We start from the raw sequence: 18016 nt of genomic DNA, 5'->3' as shown, positions 1-18016 counted from the left end.
AGCAAGTCAAGCATTTCCAGTTTTCTACAAAATGTCTGGTCTGTTAATTATTGAAATCAGGTGTGAAGATGATCCAGCATTTATTATTTTAATTCCACTTGTTTTTATGCTTAAAAAATACCAGAAATATGTCAACAAGAAACAAAAGTTATATATATATATATTTTTTTTACCAAGAAAAAAGCGGCCCTGCCTCCTCCTGGCCTCATGGCGGCGCTGTGCAGAATGAACGACAGACCCTCCATGGCGGAAGCCCGCAGGTCAGGTTCCGGTCCCTCGCTGCACGCTTGCCTTCCGCGGGTTTGTGAAACGAAAAGCATACGACTAGCTGTCGGCTTGTAGAAAATAAAGAAACAATGAGCAAAGCACATCCGCCCGAGCTGAAGAAGTAAGTTATCGAGGTTATTTAAATAAACATGTTCTCTTCGATATGATCATGCTTTGAAATCTAAATGAAACCGGAGCCGCGCAGTATCAGAACTCCATTGTTTGCAATGGGAACAAGCTAGCATTAGCTAGCCTGTCTGAATGAGCTGTGTATCGTAATGTGATCTAATGTTATTTTTCTTTTTCAGGTTCATGGACAAGAAGCTTTCATGTGAGTATAGAACACAGCTGATACTCAAACCCACTTCACCTCGAAATAAAAACCTGTACCTGCTCCCAGACGTTTTAAGGCGTTTCTCTTCTGATTTCTGGTCAACTTTGAAACATCAGCATTATCTGCTGAAGTAGTGAAGAATGTCTGTTTTAATTCACCACAGCCAAAGGAGAAGTGTACAGATGTGTTGTTATTTGAGACCAGCAGTACAAAGACCAAAGAGATCCATTTTACATTTATAATAAAAGCACAAAACTCACATTTCAGCAGATAGAACCAGTGTGTTTGGCCTTTTTTCTTGAAAATAACTAAAATATATAATTATTTATCAAAACATTTGATGATCAAGTGACTAAGTGTTGCAGCTCTAATAGAAATTATACTTGTTCAAAGCCATCTTGTATGAACTCAGCTTAGTAAGTTGGATCAGAGTCCATAGGTTCACCACAGAGTCCCATAGACATGTACAGACCTGACATGTAGAGCAGGTAGTACAAATTGAAACTGGTTGTTTTTATTCCACACATCTGTGTGAAATCTGCTGTTAATTGCAGCTGCTTGGCTCCACTTTGGAGATTATGTTTGATCCTTACACACCTGATGAGTTAGGCAAACCGAACATGTGATAACATGGTAGTGGAATGGGTCAGTTACACTTTACACTGGCAGAATCTTGAAACAGTGATTCTGAATAAACATTTTTTGGTTGTGAGAAAGGCAGGAAGTGAGGGAAGGAGCCAACCAGCCAGTTTTCTCTTTGTCCCCTACCGTTCCAAAATTAGAGTTACAGTGTCAGGTCCTTCATGTATGTTTACGCACTTGTATGTGAGAGTACTTGAATTCGCTGCTTTATGTGCAACATTCTGTTCATTGTTTACAGGTTCCCATTTATGAGAGGGGTAGAATTACATTCATTCTAGTTATTAACATGTTGTACTGTATGTTATATGTACATGGTGGCATGTGATAAAACCTGAAACTGTTAACTGTTGGCTTTTAGAGCAATGTGATTATAAAGCTGGGAAAAGAAATTGTTTTTAGTTTCCAATTCATAGAAAATGAATGCATCTACAGTCACAATCTGATCAATCCCAAATCCTTCATACTAACATAACTGAGTTAACTGTGTTTTGAAATCACTGTGAACCTTTGAACTGGCACTGTGACTGTGGAAGAGTCCTCACAGTGATTTCTTTTTCTGTCTTGTAGTGAAGTTAAATGGAGGCAGACACGTGCAGGGCATCCTGCGAGGGTTCGACCCGTTTATGAACCTGGTGGTGGATGACTGTCTGGAGATGGGCCCAGGAGGACAACAGAACAGCATCGGCATGGTGGTCAGTACCTTTGCCTTGCCTATCTTGGTGCCAGGGACACAAAGGAATAAGATATATGAGACTTTGGATACACTGGTTTGAGCTGTGGTCTGTACATGGGACCTTTAATGGCAGCTTTAATAGTTTGATTTCTGGGATTGAACCTTTTTTGTCGGCCTTTTTCACAGTAAACATTTTAACTTGTCATAGCAGGAAAAGGACACATGAAGCTGATAACATTAACAAAGGCTCTGCTCATTTCATTTCCAGACCGGCACTGTCAGACTTAAAAAGTATACAGATATTAAAGTTATTTGTTACACCTGTTACACCTTTGTTTCCTCTCAGTCAAGTCAAAATATCTTCTGTACAAAAAGCCTTAGCATGAGCAATGAGCATCAAGATAAACCTGAAACCATCAGAGCTGCTGTTTGATGAGCCTGCTGTGAATAGTTATACAAGGCACAATCCAGGATTTGAAATACTTGGACAGATTGGTCAGATCTGTTCTGACTAATCTGAAGTATCATCTCAGTTTTCCCCAGAAACCTTTGGGAGGTTTGTGTAAATGTTCTGCTTTAACTCTGTATTGTCTCTTCTCACAGGTCATCAGGGGAAACAGCATCATCATGTTGGAGGCCTTGGAGAGAGTATGAGAGAGGAGGGGGAGGCCACAGGTGGAGAAGAGAGGGATCCACACCTTTTCTTATTCTGTTATTCCTTATAGTTTTTTGTTTGTTTGAAAGAGGCAAAGACAGTTGGGTGTCTTTGAACTGTAAGACATTTGTCTGATTTCCATTGACAGGGACATTTGTTTTTATGTTGAATTGTGTAATCTTGTGAATAAATGAGTTTTTCTTTGTACTCTGTGTTTGTGTGTTCAGTTAACATGCACCATGTGTTACCACCATACCACAGGTTACTGACTGAAGCTGCTGATAAAAGTTCTGTTGTGACATGTTACTGTGGCCATGGCTTTTGTTATGTATTTTGTATGACGTCATCACGTAATGTCGGAAGTACGCTGGAGTTTTACGGAGAGGTTAGGATGTTACCTGAGTTTAATAAAAGAGTATAATGTTCCAGAGAACCGCCTCGTGATTTTTCCCATCAATAAGAGTTGCGGATATAACAAAAGTGGCGACGAGGACGTTTGAACCTGCGACGGAGTTTGGACTTTGGAGTTTTCTGCGGATCGTGGAGCTCCAGGTGATAGTCGGCACCCGCGTACGGAGAGGAACAACGGAGCTGTATGACCAGGCGCAGTATGGCGGGAGTTATCGGCTCTGTCGGTCCTTTTGATGAAAATGTGGAGCAGTGGAGCTCCTACACGGAGCGTTTTGGCTATTTTGTGGAAGCTAACGCCATAGAAGATGAAAAGAAAGTGCCCACATTTTTGAGTGTAATAGGCCCGAAGACATTCAACTTGCTTCGTAACTTGCTGCAACCAGCTAAACCAGGCAGTAAATCGTACCAAGAGATTGTGGATACTCTAACGAACCACTTTTCACCCAAGCCCCTTGTCATAGCAGAGAGATTCCGATTTCATAAGCGAAATCAAGAGGAAGGGGAGTCTGTTACCATGTTTGTAGCAGCTTTAAGGAAATTAGCTGAACATTGTGAATTTAAAGATGCATTAAATGACACTTTAAGAGACCGACTGGTATGTGGACTGAGAAATGAAGCGGCACAGAAAAAGCTGTTAACTGAAAGTGACTTGTCCCTTGAAAAAGCCATAAATATCAGTGTAACGATGGAAATGGCAGCTAAAGAAGCGCAGCAACTGCACAGTTCTGGGAGAGTGCATAAAGTTGCAAGTAGTCCAAGCAATATACAAGGCCCATGTTTTAGATGCGGCAAAACAGGGCATCTTGCCGCCACCTGCTGGTGTAAAGAAATGGACTGTCGTCAATGTGGAAAAAAAGGACATGTGGAACGAGCCTGTCGGAACAAGAAAGGTACAGACAAAAGTAAGAAAATGGAGAAGAGAGACTATGACAAGTTCAAAAAGAAAAGGTATGTGCACGTAGTACAACATGACGAGAGTTTTTCCTCAGAGGAAGACGTGCCTACAGCAGTGAACACAGTAAGAATAATGAGCATGGATGAGAGCTCAGACTGCTACTGGGCCAGACTGATGTTGGAGGACCATCCAGTCAAAATGCAGATAGACACCGGGTCCAAAGCATCACTTGTATCCTATCAACTATATAGGAAATACATGAGACACCTTCCCTTGCGCCCAGCTGACACAGTTTTCAAGGCGTACACAGGGCACAAGGTGCATATCAAGGGAATGACTGACATTACTGTTCGATGTAATAACCAAACTGCTAAGCTGCCAGTGTATGTTACCAGGGGAAACTTTGCCCCCATTATGGGGCGGGTGTGGTTGAAAGCACTACGCCTTGACTGGCAAGAAGTGCGACAGCTTTCTAATGGTTCTTCACAACTGCAAGCTATCCTGGATAAAAACGGGGAGGTTTTTCGTGCAGAGTTAGGCAGCATGAAAGATATCACAGTGAAACTGCATATCAAACCTGACAGCAAGCCAGTGTTCATGAAGGCCAGGACTGTGCCTTATGCGATTCGTGACAAAGTTGAAGCAGATCTAGATGCTCTAGTTAAAGATGGAGTTTTGGAACCTGTCACAACAAGTGAGTGGGCCACGCCAATCGTGCCAGTACCCAAAAAGAATGGAGGTATACGCACATGTGGAGATTTTAAAGTGACTGTGAATCCAGTGCTAAGCGCAGAACAATACCCACTCCCATTGATTGATGATTTGTTTGCAGGACTGAGCGGAGGACAAAAGTTCAGTAAAATCGACCTAAACCAGGCATACCTGCAAATGCATGTGGATGAACAATCACGAGAGTTACTAACGATAAACACTCACAAGGGACTTTTCAGGTACTGCAGATTACCCTTTGGCATTACATCGGCTCCGGCACTGTTTCAGCGGGCCATGGATCAGATTCTCAGTGGATTACAAGGTGTGCAGTGCTACTTGGATGACATTCTGTGCACAGGCGCAAATGACGAGGAACATCTTCGCAACTTGGATGCAACACTACAAAGGCTACGTGAGTACGGCCTCAGAGTGCGCAAAGAGAAATGTGAGTTTCTGAAACCATCTGTAGAGTATCTAGGACATGTAATAGATGAAAAGGGTCTACACACGTCACCTGCAAAGATAACAGCTGTTGTTGATGCGCCTCCACCTGACAATGTGAGTCAGCTGAGATCCTTCCTGGGGTTGTTAAACTATTACGGGAGGTTCATACCTAACTTGGCATCACTACTACAGCCATTACATGAACTGTTATGTCAAGACAAGAAATGGGAATGGACTAGTGACTGTCAAAAAGCTTTTCAGAGTGCTAAGGATGCATTGACCACGTCTGAGGTTCTCACACATTTCAACCCATCACTGCCAATTCAGTTGGCCTGCGATGCATCGCCCTATGGAGTTGGGGCTGTCATCTCTCACCTGTTTCCTAATGGGGAGGAAAGACCGATTGCATTCGCTTCCAGAACACTGAACAAAGCAGAGGCTAATTATGCCCAGTTGGAACGAGAGGCACTGAGCATCATCTTTGGAGTGAGGAAATTTCACCAATACCTGTATGGGAGGAGGTTCACTCTTTTCACAGACCACAGACCCCTGACAACAATTTTGGGGCCCCACACAGGGATTCCATCGCTGGCGGCTTCACGTCTACAGAGGTGGGCGTTGCTGTTATCAGCTCACTCGTATGACATTAAGTATCGCAAATCAGACTCTCATTGCAATGCAGATGGACTTTCACGTTTGCCTCTCCCTGTTACAAAGCAGGAACCAAACACAGTGGACATTTTCTACTTCAATAATGTGGAAAAAGCACCAATTTCTGCAGCTCAAGTAAAAAGAGCCACACGGAAGGACCCTAAGCTGTCAGTGGTAATGGACTTTGTGATCACAGGACAGTCAATGGGGGATGTTTCTGCCCTCAAACCTTACCTTGACAGGAGGCTGGAGCTTTCTGTCCAGTCAGGGTGTTTGCTGTGGGGAAGGAGAGTTATCATTCCACTGTCTCTGCATGCTAAAATGCTAGAGCAGCTTCATGCAGGTCATAGTGGAATTGTCAAAATGAAAGAAATGGCTAGGAGCTACTTTTGGTGGCCAGGCTTAGATAAGCAGATTGAACACATTGCCAAAAGCTGCTCATCCTGCCAAAAGACTCGTAACAATCCGCCTGCAGCTCCACTTCATCCCTGGGATTTCCCACAGGACCCTTGGTATCGCATACACATTGATTTTGCGGGTCCATTTGAAGATAGAATGTTCCTGGTCGCTGTTGATGCCCACAGTAAATGGCCAGAGGTGGCTATCATGAAGTCCACCACTACTGAAAAGACTGTTCAGGAACTGGGAGAAATGTTCAGCCGTTTTGGTGCCCCTGTTCAACTTGTCTCTGATAATGGTCCTCAACTGGTGTCAAAAGAGATGTCTGATTTTCTGCAAGCCAATGGAGTGCAACACATAAAGTCAGCCCCATATCACCCTGCAACAAATGGTTTGGCAGAAAGGTTTGTGCAGACACTCAAACATGCCCTTAAAACATCACAAGGACAAGGCACTCTGCATCAGAGACTACATGAGTTTCTTCACAAGTACCGGACCACCCCACATTCAACTACCAGAGTATCTCCTGCATGTCTTATGTTCAACAGAGAACTGCGCACAAGTTTTGATCTTCTCAAACCTCCAGCAGTAAAAGACCTTGTTCAGGAAAATCAAAGGAAACAAATAAGTCACAGAGACATTCATGCAAAGGATCGGGTTTTTGTGTCTGGAGATTCAGTGTTGGCAAGGAATTACTTAAGCAAAGTCAAGTGGGTTCCTGCCACCGTCATTGCTCAAACCGGGCCTGTCTCCTACACTGTTCAGACAGCTGATGGTGTTTGGCGCCGTCATGTGGATCAACTCTTACAAACACCTTCCAATCAGAATGAACTATCTGTTGACATGGACAAGGCTGATGACACTGTTGTACCAGAACCATGTCATGTACCATTGCAAATGTCAGACCCAGTTAGCCCGACTGTGGTTGTCTCTACTTCAGATACAGCAGGAAAAGAAAATGCAGTATCAGTACCAGAAGCCAGTCCAACAAGTGGGCAGAAGGATGTACCTGTGGAACGTCGCTATCCTTCTCGTGACAGACGACCACCTACACGTTTGAATTTGTAGTTGACTAATAACCAGCATATTAGTTCAGCAATGTTTATCTGAGTCACATAAGGGTCTACGAGTGTAAACAATGAGTGGTTCTAAGTCTGACATGGAAACAAAAAGGAGTGTTCATGTACCTGCCTTTTGTTTATTAATGTTTAAGTACCTGTCTTAATGTTGTAGTATTACAGCGGGTAATAGTTATTGTCCTAAGGACATCTCATGTAAAGAGGGAGGAGCTGTTATGTATTTTGTATGACGTCATCACGTAATGTCGGAAGTACGCTGGAGTTTTACGGAGAGGTTAGGATGTTACCTGAGTTTAATAAAAGAGTATAATGTTCCAGAGAACCGCCTCGTGATTTTTCCCATCAATAAGAGTTGCGGATATAACAGCTTTGTTTGTAACAAGGCGTTGAATGACGATAATGTCTCTGGACTTTGAAGGTCAGAGTCATGTCCAGAGCATCAGTCCTGCAGCTCAGAGGGAATCAGCTGCTGAATTTTGAGAGCTTGAGCAGACAAACGATTGTTGTTGTTGTACCGCAGGAGAGGAAGAAAAACCGGAGTCAAATTCCTTGTTTGTATGTACAAACTTGGCCAATAAATCTGATTCTGATTCTGTCTACATCATACTCTGAGACATATTCTGTGTGATGTTATCTAGTGTTTATATAAAATACTATCACAGATACATTTTCTCATTAGGTGTTCCTAATAAACTGACAACGAGTAGTGGACATCCTCACTTTTTAAGACAGAAATGCTGCAGCAGGATCAGCAGGGGGCGCTACCGCAGCGACTCACTTCCTTTTCACTTTTATTTTGAAAGGCGATTGTCGTCATCGCGGACACGTTTCTTTACGTCGTGTGTCGTCGCCGTTTGACGGTATGTGGAAAGTAGCAATGTCGGAGGAGGTTGGGAAGGCGCTACAGTCGGTAGTGGAGCGGGTGAACCAGGCGACGGCCCGGCGGCCCAAGGTAACTGCAGCCCGGGAGGCTCCGCTCGGGAGCGCCGCTGCCGTCGCTCCACACTCGGGGTCCAAAAAAAGTGGTGCGGCGGCAGCACGACTCGTTATGTAAGACTGCCAAACACCTCAACCTTTGGATGGGAGACAGTCGGGCTTGTGGCAGCACTTTCATAACACCACGCATGGTCCTTTAGTGGCAACACAATACGCGTGCGAGCAGGATGGTAGATCTCTCACAGCGGATGTGCATGCACGCTGGTGTGGCCGCGAGCCACGTTTGGCACGATTTTCAGATTGGCATGTTTATAGGCTGTTCATTCACACCCACCACGCTTTGGCCAGCCTCTCCTCACACAACTGCGTGTGTGTGTGGAAGATGTCCACTGGTGAAGATGTCAGGATCATGAGGTGTTCCCTAATATAAATAGCATCAAGGTTGACATCTCGGTCAGAGCATGTAGAAATGATGCACACACCACTTCCCTCAGTGGCTTGTTGCTTAATCATTAGCAGAGATAACTGCATGGTGTCGAACAGCGTCTGAGCTCAGCAGCAGCCAGAGACAATCAGTTTCATCACTGTTTTGCAGGATCTCGATGAGGCTGACTCACTGTTCTGCAAGAGCTGAGAGACCTCAGCTAACACACTGCTTCACACACTGAGCTCCTCCGCTGATACGTTCACTGACACAGATGAAAAATGAGCCTGTTCTGTCCTTCCTCAGACGCTACCAGCTGTGCCGCCCCGCCTCGTAGCTGTCAGCAAGACGAAACCCCCAGAGATGGTTGTGGAGGCCTACAGACAAGGGCAGCGTAACTTTGGAGAAAATTACGTGAGTGTGGCACACTGCTGGTCTGCATCACTCCAAACTTTCACTGCTGTCACTGCAGAAAGGTAAAACTCTGACCTGCTCCTTTATCTCCCACCAGGTTAATGAACTTGTGGACAAAGCTTCAGATCCTCTGGTGGGTTTATATATTTATTAAAGTAAAACAGATTTCTTCTGACCTTAATCCGTCACCTGTTTTCACAGTGTTTGTTTTGCCTTCATCCAGATTTTAGAATCGTGTCCAGAGATCAAGTGGCACTTCATCGGCCACCTACAGAAGAATAATGTCAACAAACTTTTGGGTATGTGACTGTCAGCTCTCCTGCTCGTTTCCTCCTGAAGCTGCATGTTAACAAAGCTTGCACAGAGTCTCAGTGTCTTTTTGTTCCCAGGCGTGCCAAACCTGTTCCTGGTGGAGACCGTTGACTCGGCGAAACTGGCTGACAGGGTCAACAGCTCATGGCAGCGGATCAGGGGAGCCAGCACGCAGAGGTTAAAGGTCATGGTGCAGATCAACACCAGTGGAGAACAGAGTTAGTGTTGATTTCATCACTTGTTTTTTTTTTTGTTGTTGTTGTGTATACTTTACGCACAGAGTCAGGTGTCCACAAACAGTTTGTCCTGTGTCTGACGTAGGTAAACATGGCCTGCCACCAGAGGAGACGGTGGACACGGTGAAACACATTGTGTCCCAGTGCTCCGCCCTGCACTTCTCAGGACTCATGACCATCGGGCGCTATGGCTACAACCTTACCCTGGGTCCCAACCCGGACTTTCAAGTACAAACTAACATTTATGCATATGTTATTCAGACCTGACTATCAACTCAGGGCAGCGATGACGCCTGATGAGGCTTTGGCTGCTTTCACTTTTTCCTGTTTGAGCTGAAAAACGACCCGAAGCTTCAGGGCTTCAAACGCAGCATGCACAGTGACATCTGGTGGTTTGCGCTACAACACCTCACTGATTTAAATAGCTTTAATCTCATATGTGTGCAATATATTGATAATCATTATAAAATACATATGTAATATTTCAGATACAGCCAATATCAGCTTATTGCAGATATATAGGTACTGGTGTATATGTCAGAACAGAAGATCAAAACTAGGTTTGAAATCATTTAGAATCAGTGTCACCTCTACAGATTTCATTCATCAGAGAGCTCTGACGTAGATTGTTCAGCTATAAAATGTCCCACTCAGTATGTTTCGTCGTCACATGTCAACAAATCTATGCAAGATTGTATCAAGCTTATTAAAAAAAAAACTTTCAGCTGATAAGTCATTATCATATTTTCATCATTATCAGCCTCAGTATCAGTCTGGCTGTAATCTCGACCCTGTGTCCCTCTTGTAGATGCTGCTGAGTCGGAGGCAGGAGGTGTGTGACAGTCTGAAGCTGCCTCTGGAGGAGGTGGAGCTCAGCATGGGAATGTCCACTGATTTTGAACACGCGGTGAGTATCACTCCTCATCAGCGTTTATAAACACTGTCTACACACATATATCCAAGTACATAACTGAATCCTGCTGTGTGAACTGTAACCAGCACTGAGTACTGAGTGAATACTGATATAAAAAAATGAACTCAGGGCAAAAATTCAGGGTACTCACTTAAGTGTGGCTTTATGTGTGTGTGTGGCTTTTTTTTTTGTAATGTCAACAAATTCCATTAAAAATAGACCGAAACTAACAGTTAATGGCCTAAAATGTGGCCTTTGTAGTTTTTAGCAGATATAAATAAATTCATATATATAAATTCATTGGTCGTTGAATTTCAGTATTCAGTAGTGGTTTATATTGACCACTAGGTGTTCGGTTTCTTATCTCATGGCTTAATATTTGCTTCCATAACAAAGGGTCAGCGACATGAACCTGAGTGTATATAAGCAAATGTATCATGCTGCTAAATGAAACCACCGTTTGAAGGCTCTTGCTGTCCAATGTGTTAACTGCATTTTCCTGTTTTCTACATGTGCGTTCTCCCACTTGTTGAAGATCGAGGTGGGCTCCACCAACGTGCGAGTGGGTAGCATCATATTCGGCAACAGGGAGTATCCCAACAGTGCGGCAAACACTCCAAATCCCAGCCCATTTCCCAGTCCAGCTCCCAGCCCGGAGAAAACATCCAAGACGGTGTCTGAAGAGGCCGCCAAGAAGATGCAGCACCTCACCGTGTCCGAACACTGAGAGCTTCTCCTCCTCCGAAGTATCTTTAAGAAAATTTCAAAAGAAAAATACTCTTGACGTGCAGCGTGAACAGATCACCTCCACAGAGCCGTGTGGATTTAGGATCGCAAAAATTCTTGCATAATTTTAAAGTGTATTTGCCTAATCCTCTTCACTTTTTTTGTGCACCCTTGTTGATCTTTTAAGCACTAAAAAGTGGCATTGGCTACACAGCTAGTGATACTGTTTTTTAAAAGTAGTGTGTTACTAACCTGTAATGCTCTGACTTCCTCTTCATGGAAATCTCTCCTACAAGAGAAAATGATTTCTCACGAGTTATGAGATAGTGAAGATTTGTGTGGGTTTGTTGTGCTGACGTGATATTTTCTACCTTTCCAACCCAGCGTGTGACAGTGCTGAGATGTGTTCTCCACTGCGTAACCGTGTCCCAGAGATCAGGAACTCACGACAGCACCATGTACCGTTTTTGTTGTACAGATGAAACAAAGACTTGATTTAATAAAACCATTTATCCCTTTATAATGACACGTAGTATTGTGCGTTTGATATTGTTTCGTACCGTGCATCCAAACGTGTCAAATCTTTATTCTTGATATGAACAAATTCAAGAGTAAAAACCTGAGGAAAGTGTTTTGTTTCTGTGTAACAGTGTCGTTGTCTGTGCTATGGTGTGGTACCTTGTTGGAGATGAGAGGGTTAACCTATGCAAAGTGGTGATCTTGTTTCAACGTGTGTTTTCAAATAGATTTTTTTTACACTGCAGCTTTGGTGGCGCCGCAGTGGTTTCTTCGAAGATGTCACAAGGTTAGTGTGTTTTTCCGTCTCCATGAAAAGTGAGATCATTGTCAGTGATTTAAAAAAAAACAAAAAAAAAAACGCTGGATCAGTTGCCGTTAGACGTGGTTGCTGTCTTAACAAAGGCGTCTGAGCATTGTTCGGTTTGGAATCTGGCTCTGAAGGAAGCCAAGCAATAAATTTTCCTGTTGAAACTATCTGCCATTTACTGTGTATTTCTTCTAGTTAAGGTAAAGTGGCATAAATAAGATCAGAGACAGTTTGGCCAAAGTTTCTTTATTAAGCACAGGGAGGTGACATCTGGACCACTGTAAAAAGAGTTACTTTAACAACTTTAAAAAGAATTTAGTTTTCAAACTTCAATCCAAATTTGGCTCGTAAAAAAAAAAAAAAAACCCACTGACTCACTCTGTTCCTTTCTGATCATCCGTTCTTCCTAATGAGGAGTCTGAATGAACTGAATTTAATGCAGACGCATTAAAACACTGTCCAGCACTGATAAATGGAAATAGCTCGGAAAAATGAAAGTAAAAGTTGCTAAAGCTCAGTAATAAAACACAGGCTACTGCTCAATAAAGAAGTTCTGATGAAACAAACAAAAACCTGGTGACACAACTCGAATAAGACTCGAAGTTCATTCAATCCATGTAAAAGTTATTAGAAAATGAACAGGGCAGTCAGGAAGATATACCTGTTATTTACAACAAACAACAAAATTATTCATAGATGAGTATCACAGGCTGTATCTACAGACCTAACTGATAAAATATACAAGAAACTGGACTCTGGCTAGAAAGAGTTTTACAGTGGGTAGAAGGATGGACGGTAACACTTCCTTTTAATTCAGCGTTTCACATTTATCAGCAGTAAGCAGTGTGTAAACACTAAATACATGGTTTATAACACACTATAATGTGCTGTGTTGTATTGTTGTCAATAAACATTTTATAACACACTTTATCACAAATCATATGTTATTAAAGATTATTAACTGTTTACTCACCAGTTACAAAAGCTTCATGGGACGTTCTGTTCACAAATACATTGATAAACATTCAAAATGTCCTCCATGATACTCACATCTATATTACAGGGTGTTATAAACCACACATTGAGTGTTTATGTGCTGCTCATAAATGCTGAATACAAGGGTTTGAATAAAGTGTTATAAAATGTGAACGTTAGAAATCAAGGCCTGTGTAATGTTTGCGTAACTGTGACCATGTGGTGAACACAGCTGAAAGAAGCCACAAAACCTGGAAATAAAACTATGTGCGACGCTAACAACGACAAACTGAGGTCTAAACAACTTCAACTTCAATAAATTACTTGGTTATTACTCGTAAAAGCTGTAACATTCTCATTGTTAGGTACCTGTTGCAGCAGCCAGTCAGTCCTGTATGAGCATCAAAAACAACCTTGGCTCTCTAATGTTGCTTTTCCTCCTGCAGGAAGGTAGAACAATAACACCTCCAGTGTTGTCAAGAAAACATAATGAACACAACGAGAAACACGTGGAGTGAGCTGTTTTGCTGTTGCTAAAAGAAAAAAGAAACAATAGCTTAAAACATTTACAAGAAAAAAAAAACACATTGCCCAGGATTGATAACTGCCTCTTCTGTGAACTTGCTTGAACCATTTGTGGCTGATATGAAGACCACATGTGTCCCCCTGGGTGCTTCCAAGGCTCTGTGGGTGGACGTCTCTCCCTGTTCTGGTCGGTCAAGACTGTCTGTTTGTGTTCATGTCGTCTCCTGATACGTTGCTGTTAACTTGGGCAGACATTACACCAGTTTCTTGGCCTCAAAGAAGCTCTTGAGGTGCTTCATCTGCCAAATCCCAGTGACGATGAGGATGAGCGTCTGAGCGATGGACCACCAGAGAACACGCTGGTTGGTGCTCTCGCTCGTCATGCGAAAACGCTCCTCACGATACTGTGACAGACAACACAGAATGAAGTCACTAAAGCTGTCTGCTGGCGGCTGTACCTACTGGACTTAGCAGTGAACCTCATGTCAACATAACTTGGTGAACACATATGTATTTTTTACTGACCCTCTGGTAGTTTTGCTCCTTCTGAATCTGTTCCACTTGGTCCAGAAGCTGTCGGACCCGCAGCTGCAGCTCCGTCAGTTTGTCTTTAGCAGCAATTTCAGGATAGTTGTTGGTATGTTCTCCGACCTGAATATCCAGATGCACTCTCTGCAACAGTGGGAAAAACACAGTTTGAAATCTACAGTCAAAGAAATCATCCTTATCTGATAGGAATCGTTTGTAAAAAAAGAGGTTTATTGTGAAAAACCTGTCTTGAATTAGCCCAACACACAGAATTAAGCAGTTGAGAACAGACTGAGAACAATTTGAGTCATTTCAGTCTAACACAGCTTTAGCATACATAAGAGGTATATTAATGTACAATAAGGTACATAAAGTGTGGTTTTAGAAATTACATTTAAATACACCTTGTTCGTTCGTTCGTTCGTTCTTTATTTTTGGGGTGGAGGAATATGTACCATCATGCTTGTATGTTTACCCATTGGTGCTGGTCATTATACACTCTTTGGAAATAAACATGTGTTGGGGAAAAAACCCTTAATGTACAATGAGTGTAAAGTGAAGAAGTAGAGCCCTGACAGGTAAAGTATTTTACACTACAACAATAAGATAATTTGATTTTTTTTAGAAATTAAACTTCTCTATCAGGTGGAGTTTGCCTCTCAGTTAGTAGAAGTGATACAGCAGCCTCCATATTTTTTAAATACTGCTTAAAAACTCTGAGGTTGGCTGTCTGTCTCTTCAGTATTTTTAATAAGATGGATTTCTGGGTGTGTGTTTCTTAAACCTTATGGAAATAACATTTAAAGGCCCTGCATCCATGATCACCCACAGAGGAGTTTTAAACTTATTGTGCCTGAGTTCTTCTCAGGGTCTATAGACTCTACCTGACTGGCACCTCCCTCACTCTGCTGTCAGCGTGGATGGATCTGGTAGGATGAGTCAAATTACACCTTCATCATTCTTACCAGTGTGTTAGGTTCAATGAGCTAATGTTATTGCTATCATTACTCTCCGTACCTCCACGCTGAGCACAGAGCTAATCAGCCAGAATAACTAGAAACTCCAGTGTGGGTGTGTAGCTGGAAAGCAAATCATAAAAAGACGACTTGCTATAAGGCTGCAGCTCTCAGTTAGAACTGCTTATAGGCTTTATTTTATTTCCAGGTCAAGATGAAGGCAGCCATTAAAACTAGATGTTAGCCTGGAGGGAAATGCTTTGATGCTAACCCCAGTTGTCAGACTTATCTAAACCTGCTTTATTAAACTGAATTTCCTGAAATTGGCCTGATTGACTGAAGGAAGCCTGTTCTATGAAACAGCTCTTAGTTTATACAAATAAACAGGCTGCACATATTTGTCAAGATCCCAGTGTGAATATGTCAAACATGAAGAGTGAGACATTTTGAAGGAAAATAACTAGTAAACCAGTTAGAAATCATAGCAGTGACTACATTCATACCAGTTTTCCACCTGCAAACAGAGCCATCTTGGTGGAGTTGGAGTGCAGACAGATCTGATGTTCTCCAGGAGTGTGGGAGGTGAAGGTGAACCGTCCGTCTGACCCGTACTGACGAGAGAGGATAATCTGGGGGAGTTGTAAAAGAAAAATCTTTAGATTTTATTCATATGGGTGTGGGTGTGTTTTATATTACCACCTCCTTTGTCCTTACCTTTGTATCTGGATCCTTGATCTCCACATGCATCCCAAGGCCAGGGGTGGATGGGAGGAAGGAACTGGTCTGTTTGTCCCACAGCTGAGTCCTGTACTTTCCTGTCAAACAGTCAAAGCAACATAGATACACACCACCATGTCATTCAGGAATCACTGAAAGGGCAGCACCAACTTCACAGCACATGTAACATAGTAACAGTTAAAATTCTAATGACAATTTCATTAATTGAAATAGTAAAAAATTTGTGAAAATGAATCAAATGCAATTAAACACACAGAGATGAAGAAACTCAAAAACACCTTTGTCACAACACTTTAAAACCTGCATTAACATACTATCACTTCACAAAGCTGATGTATATGGAAACTTTTTTAATTAGCAGTTGTTTATTTACACATCCAGAGTAACATTAGCGTTCATTTGGAGTTGTGTTTCTGGCTGCCTGATGAATGTGTGATATTCCCTCTTCCATTAGCTCTGTTTTGGCCTCCACCAGCTCATAAGTGAAATGCTAAATGCTCCTCACCAGCTAGTTACTAAAGTTGTCTGTCCATCTCATATAGTCTGTCAGTGTACAATGGGATTACCAGAGATTTATTTAGCTGAAAACAGCTGCCTGCTGCAGCCAATGAGAGAAGTGAGAGTGAACCAGATTCAGACTGTAAAACCAAAACAATAAGCTGAAAAACACTAAAGCACTCAGTATAGCTGAGGAGCTGGGGGTCATTCAAGTAAACCAGTAGCACCATCATACTGGGAATTCAAGATGAGCTAGTATTTTCTGTTTATTCCCACTGTTTACATGCACACAATGATAAAGTAGCATAACCATATGAAAATAGAATTTACCTACGCTGTGAAGGCTAAAGATAAGCAGGAGGTGAAAAGTGGGAAGTGCATATTCAAACGAATGATGGTAACTGTAAACTTCTAATGAAAACTGTTTCGCAAGACAATATTATTTTCGTAAATACAATATCATCTTACGTTTTAGGTGGAAAATACTGTTTATTTACTGTGAGGTTTGAGCCTATTTTTACGAGTGCCTCATATCCACCGTTACCAAATAGGAAACAGCTGCCGTGAAGGAGAGGTAAGTTCACACTAAAAAAGAATGTTTTTCATTGCACTTTTGATGCATGTGCCTTTTAAAATACGATGGCAGAAATCCCTCACTTAATTTGGCATCTTGTGGTATTTATTCCGGTCATTCCGGTCATTCTGAATGTAAAACATAAACTCAGGTGTGATGTATCGCTCTCTGAGAAAATCCCTGCTAATCGTTAAGAGGTTTACCAGCAGCTGCACAAACCTACAAACCTACTCCGGTGTTTTCCTTGAAAATGCTTGAAAGCAGCCTGAACACTATGAGCTCGACGTCTTCCTGTCGTTACTTCTGTCACATTCAGTGCAGCATCCTTGCAGGAGCCAGCTGTTAGCGCGCATTGCTAGTTAGCTGCGTCCAGCTAACGACCCCACAGCAGCTTACCGATAACCATGGTCTCGTCCGGAATTTCCTCAATGAAGCATTTTTTCTCCGTCTCTCCTATGTGGAAGTAGAGCGCGTAACTTGGATAAATCCAAGCTAATAATAAAAGAAGTCCAGCGGCAGGAGCGGAGCGCATCATGTAGCCTCCTATTTCACTTTGCGCACATCAGCACGGAAGTTCTGATGCTGCGGCCCGCTGACGTCATCACCCACTGCGGAAGAAGGACGGGGGATTTCCTGAGAGACTGGGCTTTTTATTCCCTCAGTACAACTTTTCAGGCAGCACTCACTCTTTAGATGGACATCCTTGGCACATACCGAAGAGACACGTTTCTTTTATTATTTAAATAAACAAGACAGGTACAGTTTATGACAGCACTCATACTTTGTGAGATCCATTCCTGGAAAGTGAATAAACAATAACCCCATCATTTTCTTCCTTCAACATAATGCTAACGTATATGTATACATATATAAGCATATATATAAAGCATATCAGTGTATCTATATTTGAATTTTTTATTCCCCAAAATCAGTATCAGCAGCACTCTAATTGATTAAATAATCTTAACCAAAAGTCCACATACTATATTTTGTGTGTATGTTTCAACTACACTCCACAGTCTCTCTCTTTGCTCAGGGGTTTCATATTTTATCAGAAATCAAAGGAGGAATAAATGAGGAAAAATCATCATCACACTGTTGATGAAGACTGTGAGGTGTAGCTGAAAGGCCTGGGAAAAGATATTAAGGGGACCTTGGTTCCAGATTCTCTTGTCAGAGAACTGAGATACATTTTAAACTGATCCTTAACAAATATGTTGTTCAACCTTACAATATAGGGCCTGTTTTAAAAGATAATGGGTTGTTTTTGTGTT

At 42.3% G+C, this 18016-nt stretch overlaps 3 protein-coding genes across 4 annotated transcripts; 2 read left to right on the top strand and 1 right to left on the bottom strand.

The window, feature by feature from the left end:
- The first annotated feature begins 246 nt into the window (after positions 1-246).
- snrpg (small nuclear ribonucleoprotein polypeptide G) lies at positions 247-2778 on the top strand. The gene is made up of 4 exons (XM_041061950.1): positions 247-388; positions 576-598; positions 1811-1935; positions 2520-2778. Exons 1-4 carry the CDS (start codon positions 357-359, stop codon positions 2568-2570), a joined length of 231 nt encoding a protein of 76 aa, XP_040917884.1. The 5' UTR covers positions 247-356; the 3' UTR covers positions 2571-2778.
- Positions 2779-7992: 5214 nt separating this feature from the next.
- LOC121195356 (pyridoxal phosphate binding protein) lies at positions 7993-12038 on the top strand. Of its 2 annotated transcripts, none has more exons than XM_041058786.1 (8): positions 7993-8113; positions 8828-8935; positions 9033-9068; positions 9159-9234; positions 9325-9465; positions 9569-9711; positions 10292-10390; positions 10932-12038. In XM_041058786.1, the coding sequence occupies exons 1-8, from the start codon at positions 8024-8026 to the stop codon at positions 11121-11123; spliced, it is 885 nt and encodes a 294-aa protein (XP_040914720.1). In that variant the 5' UTR covers positions 7993-8023; the 3' UTR covers positions 11124-12038. The 2 variants fall into 2 exon arrangements, with proteins under 2 accessions (XP_040914720.1, XP_040914724.1); XM_041058790.1 differs by having other exon boundaries at positions 8077-8211.
- Positions 12039-12187: 149 nt separating this feature from the next.
- tmed4 (transmembrane p24 trafficking protein 4) lies at positions 12188-17337 on the bottom strand. The gene is made up of 5 exons (XM_041058792.1): positions 17139-17337; positions 15647-15747; positions 15436-15561; positions 13974-14120; positions 12188-13852 (listed from the first exon to the last, which is right to left on the bottom strand). The coding sequence occupies exons 1-5, from the start codon at positions 17275-17277 to the stop codon at positions 13703-13705; spliced, it is 663 nt and encodes a 220-aa protein (XP_040914726.1). The 5' UTR covers positions 17278-17337; the 3' UTR covers positions 12188-13702.
- Positions 17338-18016: the final 679 nt, after the last annotated feature.

Source organism: Toxotes jaculatrix, chromosome 2 (genome assembly GCF_017976425.1).
Source record: "Toxotes jaculatrix isolate fToxJac2 chromosome 2, fToxJac2.pri, whole genome shotgun sequence".
Taxonomy (NCBI): domain Eukaryota; kingdom Metazoa; phylum Chordata; class Actinopteri; family Toxotidae; genus Toxotes; species Toxotes jaculatrix.
The sequence above is the reverse complement of the archived record's forward strand: the minus strand, read 5'-3'. Positions and strand labels throughout refer to the sequence as shown.

Coding starts and splice junctions, on each gene's coding strand:
- snrpg (XM_041061950.1), top strand. CDS start 357: ATGAGCAAAGCACATCCGCCCGAGCTGAAGAA. Junction 389..575: donor CATCCGCCCGAGCTGAAGAA/GTAAGTTATCGA, acceptor TTTCTTTTTCAG/GTTCATGGACAAGAAGCTTT. Junction 1,936..2,519: donor AGAACAGCATCGGCATGGTG/GTCAGTACCTTT, acceptor CTCTTCTCACAG/GTCATCAGGGGAAACAGCAT.
- LOC121195356 (XM_041058786.1), top strand. CDS start 8,024: ATGTGGAAAGTAGCAATGTCGGAGGAGGTTGGGAAGGCGCTACAGTCG. Junction 8,114..8,827: donor CGACGGCCCGGCGGCCCAAG/GTAACTGCAGCC, acceptor GTCCTTCCTCAG/ACGCTACCAGCTGTGCCGCC. Junction 9,466..9,568: donor CAACACCAGTGGAGAACAGA/GTTAGTGTTGAT, acceptor TGTCTGACGTAG/GTAAACATGGCCTGCCACCA.
- tmed4 (XM_041058792.1), bottom strand. CDS start 17,277: ATGATGCGCTCCGCTCCTGCCGCTGGACTTCTTTTATTATTAGCTTGG. Junction 15,748..17,138: donor GGACGAGACCATGGTTATCG/GTAAGCTGCTGT, acceptor ACTGTTTGACAG/GAAAGTACAGGACTCAGCTG. Junction 14,121..15,435: donor TGTTTGCAGGTGGAAAACTG/GTATGAATGTAG, acceptor CCACTGTTGCAG/AGAGTGCATCTGGATATTCA.